The following is an 11,371-nucleotide window of genomic DNA, read 5'->3' as shown; positions in this document are numbered from 1 at the left end:
GAGAGTGGGGCTCTTGGCCGGGCACAGTGGCTCATGCCTGTAATCCCAGCACTTTGGGAGGCCGAGGCGGGCAGATCACCTGAGGTCAGGGGTTTGAGACCAGCCTGGCCAACATGGTGAAACCCTGTCTCTATTGAAAATAGTGGTGGATGCCTGTAATCCCAGCTACTCGGGAGGCTGAGGCAGGAGAATCACTTGAACCCAGGAGGCAGAGGTTGCAGTGAGACAAGATTGCGCCATTGCACTCCAGCCTGGTGACAGAGCAAAACTCTGTCTCAATTAAAAAAAAAAAAAAAAAAAAAAGAAGATTGAGGCCCTTATCTGTGGGAGCTGAGCACTCAGAGACTTTCTGCTTTTCCCTTTCATGTCTCCAGAAGAAGCACAGCGTGCTGATGTCTGTGATTGCTGGGGAGGCTGTCGCGTCCGTGAGGACCCTGGACGACAAACAGGTGCTGCAGCAGTGCATGGCCACGCTGCGGGAGCTGTTCAAGGAGCAGGTGAGAGAGAGAAAGCCCTCCCTGAAAGGGGCAAGCCATGCTTGCTATCCCGAGTGGATGTGGAAGCCCAGGCAGCCAGCGTCACTGAGAATCACGGGAAGGAAGGCAGAGGCCACAGTCTTAACTTTCTTTCACAGTCCCACTGCCAACCCCAGCACTGAGGTTAGTCTGTGAGGGCTGTCATCACAGAGCACCACAGGCTGGCTGCCTTAGACAACAGAAACATTCCGCACAGTTCTGGAGGCTGGAAGCCTGAGATCAAGGTGTCGGCAGGGTTGGTTTCTCCTAGGTCCTCTCTGCTTGGCTGGTAGATGCCATCTTCTCCCTGTGTCCTCTCATGGGCTCCCCTCTGTGGGTGTCTGTGTCCTCATCTCCTCTTCTTATGAGGACACCAATCAGATTAAATTAAGGCTCACCCTGGCGACCTCGCTGTAAAGTAATTACCGGTTGGAGACCCTGTCACGAAATACAGTCACATTCTGAGGGTTAGGGTGTCCACGTAGGAATTTGAGGGGGACACGATTCTGCCTGTAACAGTGCCCTGTACCCTTTTTTACACAGTTGTCTTCCTTTTTTTCTTCTCACATCATACACACTTCCCCCCCCCCCCCTTTTTTTTTTTTGTAAGGATATAAAAGGCTCAGTATTTTCTACATGAATTCTGTATTTACTGAAGCCCTAGAAGCTTTGACTACAGCTTTCCTTTTAAGAGGAGTCTTGTCCAGCTTTTTTTAATATCCCACACATGCAGATAGTCTCTTTTCTCCAAGGAGCTCAGGATACTTTGTTTGCCAGTGTACTAAATCTCACCATCTCTGGAGATTTGTAAATGGCCATGGCCTATGTCTTTTTCAAATAAAGGAGCAGAAATAGAAGTGAAATGACTCAAAAGTTACATAAATTAAAGAGAAAAGGGCATTCAGATATGTTGCTTATTTTATTTCATTTTAATTTATTTATTTTTGAGACGGAGTCTCACTCTTTCACCCCGGCTGGATTGCAGTGGCGCAATCTTGGTTCACGGCAAACCTCCGCCGCCTGGGTTCAAGCGATTCTCCTGCCTCAGCCTCCCGAGTAGGCTGGGATTACGGGCGTGCTCCACCACACCTGGCTAATTTTTGTATGTTTTATTTTGTAGTTTTAGTATTTTAGTAGAGACAGGGTTTCACCATGTTTGCCTGACTGGTCTCGAACTCCTGACCTCAAGTGATCGGCCTACCTCGGCCTCCCAAAGTGCTGGGATTACAGGCGTGAGCCACTGTGTGGCCGGCCTTGTTGCTAATTTATATGAGAGGATCTATCTAGTGATGCAATCCCTTGGTTGGAGTTTTTGTTCAAAAGTTTGTTTTTTACATTAGTAGTTTGGAACTTAGCATACCATTTCTATAGAAATATTATTCATGGTGATGCTTGTCGGAGGCCAGTTGACAAATTACAGTCATTCTCTCTTACTCGAGGCTTTGCTTTCTTGGTTTCAGTTACTGTGGTCAACCAAGGTCTGAAAATATTTGATGAAAAATTCCAGAAATAGATTCCTAAGTTTTCAGTCATGCACCATTCTGAAGAGCGTGTCGAGTACCTCCACACTGTAGATGTTGCCTGCCCTTTAGTCACTCAAGGGTCATCTGTTATCAGAGCCATGTCCACATAACCTTTTATTTCAGTATAGCGTTATAATTGTTCTATTATTATTGTCATTAATCTCTGTACCTAACGTATAAATGAAACTTTATCATAAGTATGAAGAGGAAAAAACAGTGTGTGTATAGTACTGGTCCTGTCCATGGTTTCAGGCATCCACTGCGGGTCATGGAACATATTCCTGACAGAGAAGAGGGGACTGCTATATTTTAAATTGAGTGAATGTGAAACATACCCTGGTATCACTGTTTTGTGGAGAACCCTGTTGAGAATTCCATCCTGTGATCCTGAGACTCCACCTTTCCCTTTTCTTCTTGGGCCAGAGACTCCTTTCTGCTGCCACACGATGGAAAAGGGAAGGCCCAAACTCTGAGCCATGGGTGATAGCCCCCAGTGGAGGGCGTGTGTGTCCCGGGCAGGAGGAGGAGGTATAGAAGTGAGGGAATTGTGGGTGGGGGGGCAGGAGAGAGAGGATAATATGCAGATACTGGCCTGGGTAGATTTAAAGGCAGCAGGAGGAACATCTTGAGAACTACTGTTTCAGAATGATACAGGAATGGGCAGGGGGCAAAATGTATGAGTTGGGTTGCACCATGTCTACGTCCCTTCTTGATTCTACTTCATCATTCCTTTCTATTGGACACAGGAGGTCCCAGATCCCACAAAGTATTTTGTCACCCGGTGGAGCACAGACCCATGGATCCAGATGGCATACAGTTTTGTGAAGACAGGTGGAAGTGGGGAGGCCTACGATATCATTGCTGAAGACATTCAGGGAACCATCTTTTTCGCTGGTGAGGTACGGATCTTGATTCCAAACCCAATTACTTGTATTTTGATTTCTTTTTCATCTCAAATGATATCTGCCCAGGGTTCAAAAACCAATTCAAATACTGTCAAAAGTCTTATGACCACAGACAGCAGAAGCCTTCTCACCGTCCTCTTCTTGCTCCCAGAGGCAGCCGTTTTTAACCTTCCAGCTATTCCTTCTGGACTTCACTTCATATTTTGAAAGTGTTTATATTGCATCTCTCTTTCTTTTTCGTTTTTGAGACAGGGTCTCGCTCTGTGGCTCAGGCTGGAGTGCAGTGGTGCCACCCCAGCTCACTGCAGCCCCAAACTCCCAGGCGACGCTCCCACCTCAGCCTCCCAAGTAGCTGGGACTGCAGGCATGTGCCACCAAGCCTGGCTAGGTTTTTTAAAAATTTTTTTCTAGAGACGGGGTCTGTGGTGTTGCCCAGGCTGGCCTCAAACCCGTGGCCTTAAGCAGCCCTCCCACCTCAGCCTCCCATTGTCAGGATTACAGGTGTGAGCCACCGTGCCCGGCCTATGATGTCATCTTCTGATTTATCATTACACAGACATTATTGACTGCCTCCCTATTGGGTTAAAGACTGAGACCGTTTAGTGTCTGCACTATTTGCTCAACATGGTTATTTCACACTTTTAATTAAATTGGTGTATTTATTTACGTGGCTGTGTAAATGTTTACTGCTGAGCCAAGGAGGTGTCCATTGATACCTTCTTACACAGTTTTCTGTTTTCTTGGTAGTTATAATGGCTCCTTTGGTCATTAGCTTAATTCCTTTGTACCTCTCCCCATGTCTCCCATACCCTGCGTTTGTCTCTCATTTACAGTTGACACTGTCTGAGCTGGCCTGCTGGCTCCAGTCCCTGAAATGTCCCCTTCCTGAGTCCTCTTGCCTCTGCTCTGGTCCACACTGATTGACCTCTGAGATTACTGCAGAGCGTCCTCCTGGGTCTCTATTTTATTTTATTTTATTGAGACAGAGTCTTGCTCTGTTACCTAGGCTGGTGCAATCTCGGCTCACTGCAAGCTCTGCCTCCCGGGTTCACGCCATTCTCCTGCCTCAGCCTCCTGAGTAGCTGGGAATACAGGCGCCCGCCACCACGCCCGGCTAGTTTTTTGTATCTTTAGTAGAAACGGGGTTTCACTGTGTTAGCCAGGATGGTCTCGATCTCCTGACCTCATGATCTGCCCGCCTCTGCCTCCCAAAGTGCTGGGATTACAGGCGTGAGCCACCGCGCCCACCCTGGGTCTCTCTTTTTTAAAATCACTCTCCAGCACTGGGCCTTTATTTCCAAGATCCCTCTTTCTTGATTTACTTCTGTTGAAAAATGTTTTGCTATTCTGATTTCTGATCCTTTTACTTCATTTTCTTATCTGCTCAAATAAAGATGAGTTTTTCTCTTTCTTTCTAGAGATTCTGTTCTGTATCTTGGAACTTTTGAATTGACCATCTGATTTTTCCTCTTTACTATTATTCATCTCTTTCTCTACTTTTGTTGGGGGAGATTTTAAAATCGTCCAACTCTCTAATTGACTTTTAAAATTTTGGCTTTTACTTTATGAGCACTTTCTTGTTTGCAGAATGTTCCTTTTTGGTAGCATCCTCTTGTTATAACTTGTTTCTAAGGTTTTTAAAGCTTTGGATGTTTTTGCTTTTCTGCTCCCTCCCTCCCTGGTTTCCTCAGTCTCAGAGTTCCTATTTTGTGTGCTGTAGTCTTTGCCTGCTACATGTCCAAATCCCTGATCCGTCACTGTTGGCTTGGATTTGAGCGAGGCATTTTTTAAAAAATCTTTGTGAAAGCTCCAGCAAGCTTATCAACCAATGGCTGGATTCCCAAACATCACTGTCTATCTGGGAAGTTAGTTTCCTGTGTGGTGGAAGCTCAGCCCCTGGCATTGTGGGCACTGGAAGCTTCATTGTTAGTTATGAAGGCTTCATTTCACTTCAACCCCATTTTATTTGGTGCTTCCCCCTGATCTCTAAGTCACATCTCTGAGGAGCTGCAGCCGGTCAAGTGGGGAATCTGGTAAGGGACGTATTAATAATTGTTCTCTATAGTCTTGAAGCCAATCCTGTTTTTACCCCTTGCTAACCTCTGCCTCCATGGTTCCTCATACTTCCAATGACTGAGATTTTCTAAGAATTCTTTGGGATGAATTGGTTTGCTTTTTGTTGTTAAAACCCCTGCCCCCAACCCCAAACTTAAAATGAATTGTTACCACTCTTTCACCTGTGTTCCTACTTTGTCTAATATGGTTTGGAAGTACACATCTCATTGTTTCATCTAAAATATAGTTAATGTTTTTGTTTACAAAAGTGTAACATCGGCCAGGTGTGATGGCTCACGCCTGTAATCCCACCACATTGGGAGGCTGAGACAGGTGGATCACCTGAGGCCAGGAGTTTGAGAACAGCCTGGCCAACATGGTGAAACCCCGTTGCTACTAACAATACAAAAATCAGCCAGGCATGGTGGCGGGCGCCTGTAGTCCCAGCTACTCAGGAGGCTGAGGCAGAAGAATCGCTTGAACCTGGGAGGCGGAGGTTGCAGTGAGCCAAGATCACGCCATTGCACTCCAGCCTGGGAGACAGAGAGACTCTTTCAAAACAAAACACAATAATGACATCTGAAAACCAGATGATTTTGATGACTCCTTGGCCTATGAAGACCTTAGTCTGTGGAAAGGGGATAAAGGCTGCATGCCAGACAACAAATGCCAGCAGCTTCTGAGAGACAGCTGTTTCAGGCTGCTGTGCCTTAGGGTTATGAACATGGCCTAGATGGCATCTTGCTTTCCTTTGCTGCTTTGATGCAATTATTATCTCGCCTTTTTCTTTGAGATGGAGTCTCGCTCTGTCGCACAGGCTGGAGTGCAGTGACGCAATCTTGGCTCACTGCAACCTCCGCCTACTGGGTTCAAGCGATTCTGCCTCAGCTGATGTGTGCCACTATGCCCAGCTAATTTTTGTATTTCTTTAAGTAGAGATAGGGTTTCATCATGTTGGTCAGGCTGGTCTCAAACTCCTGACCTCAGGTGATCTGCCTGCCTCAGCCTCCCAGTGTTGGGATTACATGCATGAGCCACCGTGCCCAGCCTACCTCGCCTTCCTCTAAAAACCTATTTCTGAGGCTTCTTTCCCTCACTGTCACTTTCTCCCCGTAACTAGTCACTGTATTACTGCTGATGTAATCACTCCCCCATTCACTGAAGCCTTTGGGCCCTGGATGTTTTCCCTTCTACCCAGGTATCAGTTTAGGTGACTACACTTAACTTCACCTCTACATTTTTTTTTTTTTTTTTTTGAGAGGGAGTCTGGCTCTGTCGCCCAGGCTGGAGTGCAGTGGCCGGATCTCAGCTCACTGCAAGCTCCGCCTCCCGGGTTTACGCCATTCTCCTGCCTCAGCCTCCCAAGTAGCTGGGACTACAGGCGCCCGCCACCTCGCCCGGCTAGTTTTTTGTATTTTTTTAGTAGAGACGGGGTTTCACCGTGTTAGCCAGGATGGTCTCGAACTCCTGACCTTGTGATCCGCCCGTCTTGGCCTCCCAAAGTGCTGGGATTACAGGCTTGAGCCACTGCGCCCGGCCTACCTCTACATTTCTTATCCTCCATTTTCTGTGGTCTGTTCAGTTCCTCTTCAGCTACCCCTTTCCACAGCCACATCTCAGACCTTGTCATAATTACTTAAATCACCAATTCAGGGTTCCTCCTATCCTGTCCTCCCCTATCCTCCTGGTTCGCTTATTCTATTCCCACCCCAGCCATTCCTTGAGTGAGGTTCTCCTATCATTGAGTCGTTTTACTTCCTCCCAATCCAACAGCCCTCACTCACATTTTGTCTTTTTCTTACTGAACTTACGGTCCCTGGTCTAGCCTTTGAGTAACTTAATTCTCTACCCATTTTTTCTACCTATCTAGCAAAACTCTATCTGCGGCTTGGCTGAATTGCCTTTCATCTTTTGTACTTGTTTCGCCTGTGATTGTACCAGCTACATTACTTGTCTGATGGGAGGGACTGTGTCTTAATTATTCTTAACTCTAGTACCTGTCACATATGGATACTTAGTATTTTAAAGAGTACTGCATAGTACTTCAAGATAGCATACACAATGAGTGAATTTGACAGTGCATGGCCAGATAACCAGAAAAGTTCCAGTGTTACGATGGGTGAGTGTGAATATGAGCGCATAGGAGTGGCACAAATCTTTGTTAGACCGGATAAAGTCTAAGCTTGTTTTACCTTTTGATATCGACTCAGTTCTTCATGCATGATCTCCAATTATGTAATTATGTTTTACAGGCAACAAACAGGCATTTTCCACAAACCGTTACAGGGGCATATTTGAGTGGCGTTCGAGAAGCAAGCAAGATTGCAGCATTTTAAGAATTCGGTGGACCCAGCTTTCTTCTGTACCCCAGATGGGACAATTTGAATCACATATTAAACCTCAGTTTTATAAGATGGGAAAAAACCCTCTCTACATAGCAAAACTGAAATGTTTCTAAGATGATATGATAATGTAAACCGATTTCATCACTCTGAAAGCACTGACCCCAAAAATCCTTATAAGCACTTAGATTTAATTGCATTTTCCATAGGTTCAACTACTGCTGAAAGTCTGGATTTCAGAATAAAGCAGAATGTAAGTTTCAGTTGAGGCCGTGGATATGATTGTTCCATGGCTGGAAGTTCCCTTTAGATTTCACATTTTGTATGGCTGATCAATTTTCATACACTGAGAAACCAAGTCAATCAAGCAGGAATCATTTAAAAACCAGATAAAGCCATGTTTTTCTTCTGTGACAGTTTATCAATATCTTTACCAATGAGCCTTAATATTTTTTATATAGCTCCAATATTGAGCTTTTACTTAAAATTTAGATAGAACTTTTTTTGGATACAGCACAAACTCCAGTTGACAGTAAAAGGAAGCTTCTAGGTATTTTATATTGTACGTATTTCCTCCCATTAGGTGTTCAAAAGAAATTTAAATTCAAGTATCTTTTGTGATAAAATGTTTTAGATTTGTGCACCCATTGGCAAAACAGTGAAGTTTCCAGATAGGTATTGATCATTGAGAATGGAGCACCGATAGTGTGGGCTTCACACTATAGACACAGAATATAGCTTTTCCTTAAAGCCAAATTTGGGTGATAGGACACTTTATCCTTAATTTTGGCAACCACTAGCAAAAAAACTTGTCAGAATAATTTAATCCAAGCCCCTCTCCACTTCTTTTATTTAAAAGAACTGATTCAATTGCTAGAAATATTTTTGCAGACTTTTCTTTACAGTATTCCATAGGCAGGTCCACTGGAAAACTGCAGAAAAATGTGAGCTCTCCTGGTAAATAGTATACATTTTTATAAGCCATATTTTAAAGGCCTAAGAACATGGCAAGTATTCACTTTTCTTTTTTTAAAAACGCTCATGGCAGAAAACAGTTTAATAATCTCCTTCTAAAATAAACACTGGTTTCAGGGTCTTCAGGATGCCTATTTTGCCAAGAAACTTCAGTATACAGGTTAGAAATATGCTTTTGTTTTTGAACAATAATTATATTGGTTTGCTTTAAAAAGGAGTACATGTGACTTTAAAGAGACTTCAAAATATTGAGTATTTTAAAAATTAAAAGTAGGTCCGTTAATAACGAGTAAATACCTAACATACAAAGAATGTGCAGTGAACCTCAGGCATTTAAGACACATCCCCCACCGCCCGCCCCTCCAAAGTATGGTCCAAAAACAAGCTAACAGCTGTATATCTCAAGACACCTCTGATACTTAGGTTATTTGTTGAGACTCATTGGTACTGACTGGCAAGTATTCTGCTTTAAAGTATCATGTATTAAAATGTGTAGACAGCATGTGTTTTAAAGTGATAAATGTAAAATGTTAAGTTTGAAATGGTTAACAGTAAATTATTATGTTAGTTTCTAGGCACTTGAACTGTGCTACAAGTAGGGGAAAGCCTACTTTAAAGTATGGTAAATGTGTGTTTTAAAGTTCCTATCAAGTGACATACTTCATTTGATTTTTTGTTTAAGGAGCCGTGGAACTTTTTTCTTGTGTTACTTTGGATATGTTTTTTCAATGCCATCTGAAGATTTTGTAATTGAGTAGCAGTAAATATACAAATTTACAATGTTCTAACTACAGTTCAAGAATAGCTGGTTGTGTAAAACTACTTAATAAAAAACTAGACTTTCAAATGTACTCTGTACTGTAGTGGTGATACATCCATTTAATAAGTTTGCACGCTCAAGAACTTTCATACAGAACAGCTCCATTTCCTCACTTCCAAATACTCTGTGTCATTACTTATCTTCTTTATAGTAAATGGTCAGAAAATTAACCTTAATTATTGTTTTGTGAACTCACTCCAAGAAAATGCTCCATTATCACAAGAGTGCTCCAAATTGTATACGTTATAGGGCTGAATCAATTTAAAAATCCCCTTTCAGAATTACTCACCATAGGGAAGGAAATGCTATATAACCTATAAGACATCAAATGCAAGAGACTTAAAACACCACTGATTTAGATTAATTTTATTGACAAGGTTTATAAGAACAAATTAAATATTTAAAATCGAAGGCCAATTATTGGGTCTCATTTAGTTGCTTATTTTGTTCATTTCTATTGAACAAAGGTATCCCTAGTGTCTGAGTAACTATCAAACAAGTCAAACCTGTGAAAATACCTGTTAACATTCAACATATATATTTCTGTTCTATGATGCAAAGATATTTTTCAACACTTAATTGGGTACATCAAATGTGTCATTCTGTCATAAGCAGTATGTTTTAAAATTCAGATTTAATAAACTGATTTAAGACAGTAAACTGAAAGACAAAATTAGTCTCATTCAGGAGTGGTCCATTATGTTGATCATCTAGAATCAACACTGATTAGACAAACTTTAAAAGCCAGAGCCCCAACTCATTAAATTTCTTTAATGTAAAAGTGTATTATTTTTGAGGCATACTTTGTCAGAGATATCCACGATTACTTGCATATTATATTCTGGCATTATAATCTGGTACTTTAATCGTAATCATGAAGGTGGCTAGGTTTCCGGTAAATATCAGCATTTTATATGGGCAAAAGCAGTTAATAAAAATCGGTTCATTTACTGTAAGCCAAATGTGCTTGTACTTAATCCCACCCTTTCCCAAAGTTTTTGAAGCTTTGATATGTTGATTTTTGGTCTGTCCTTAATATAAAACGTACCTACAGACACTTTTACAGAGTTAATACTAAAATTACAAATTGATGACACTTTCGAGCAAAGCAGGATAACTGTCTGTTCCTTCAGTGTTCCATCACTGAGCTGACCTTCCCTGCTTCATCATACTGTCTGGCTGAACACTGACATTCCATAGTCTACAACTGTAACGATACCTACCTATGTGAGTTTAAAAAGTGGTCTGCACAAAAGAAATAAAAAAACTTTATATACAACAAATTGTTTTTTAAAAATACAAAAATAACATCTGTCACTTTTGTCATGCTAACAATCTGACATATATACACATGCAGGAGAAAAGTTCCAATTCAGTCATCTGGACAACTATAGCTTGTATATTTTAATATGATGGACACACTGCCGCTGAATTTTCACACTGACAGAGATGTGTATTCAAAATATTTCATATACTAAATACTGCAATCTCTGTGTATAAATCCCAGTCATAATAGTTTTTGTTCTACTTGATTAAAAGTATGCCTTAAGCAAGCTAGTATTAAGCGCACTAAAAACCACGACAGTTCAAGAATCTATGACCTTATATAAAGAAACCCAAAATGTACAAAATACAACTATAAAAGCAAGGAACAATTAATGCCATGCAAGATTTTAAACTAAAAATGGCATAGAAATGCAATTTAAAATAGCAAACTCAAATTCACGTAACACTCAAGATAAAAAGGTCAGCAGTAAGTTCTAATGTTGCTTAACAAGGATTTAGAAAAGGAAATACATTCTCTTTGCTGGTATAATGGTATAAATCAGATCTTTGAATCTATGTGAATGAGTCATCTTCTCTGTCCTCTATCTCAAGAAATTAGCTGTAATGAAAGAGAAACATTTTGCCATAAATCATAAACCTTTATCCCATTTTTTCCACATCTATTTTACTATTTTGTCCTTCAAAAACCAGTTGAGCTCAATACAGAATTATAGCTACCTGCTGATCTTCCCCTCACCTTTGCCTGGTAGACAGGAACTTAAGTATTTGTGAGAGCAACTTTGAGATGCCCAGCTACCCAGGCACACCACAGGAGGCCACATCATAATCTGAGTTCAGGTCTTATCACTAACTGTTCAAACTTAAATTTTAAGCTTTAAAGTGGGAATGAGAAGAAATATACTTCCCTATTATGAAGAAATGTGAGAATCAAATGTATTTAGTGACATGA

General features: G+C 41.6%; 2 protein-coding genes across 3 annotated transcripts in view; one reads left to right on the top strand and one right to left on the bottom strand.

The window, feature by feature from the left end:
• The window catches only part of KDM1B (lysine demethylase 1B), a 68,746-nt gene extending 59,580 nt beyond the window's left edge, over positions 1-9,166 (top strand). Inside the window, exons 20-22 of the mRNA XM_023209781.1 lie at positions 375-497; positions 2,785-2,937; positions 7,251-9,166. Of these exons, the coding sequence (XP_023065549.1) occupies positions 375-497; positions 2,785-2,937; positions 7,251-7,334 (360 nt within the window). The 3' untranslated portion in view covers positions 7,335-9,166. The remainder of the gene's footprint in view (positions 1-374; positions 498-2,784; positions 2,938-7,250) is intronic.
• A 322-nt stretch (positions 9,167-9,488) lies between these two features.
• Positions 9,489-11,371, bottom strand: part of DEK (DEK proto-oncogene) — a 37,512-nt gene continuing 35,629 nt past the window's right edge. Inside the window, exon 10 of one of the 2 annotated variants that reach the window (XM_023209783.3) lies at positions 9,489-11,020. In XM_023209783.3, the coding sequence (XP_023065551.1) occupies positions 11,009-11,020 (12 nt within the window). In that variant the 3' untranslated portion in view covers positions 9,489-11,008. The remainder of the gene's footprint in view (positions 11,021-11,371) is intronic. The other variant, XM_023209782.2, reaches the window with a different exon arrangement.

This window comes from Piliocolobus tephrosceles, chromosome 5 (assembly GCF_002776525.5).
Source record: "Piliocolobus tephrosceles isolate RC106 chromosome 5, ASM277652v3, whole genome shotgun sequence".
In the NCBI taxonomy this organism is placed as follows: domain Eukaryota; kingdom Metazoa; phylum Chordata; class Mammalia; order Primates; family Cercopithecidae; genus Piliocolobus; species Piliocolobus tephrosceles.
This window is presented reverse-complemented; position numbering and strand designations above follow the sequence as displayed.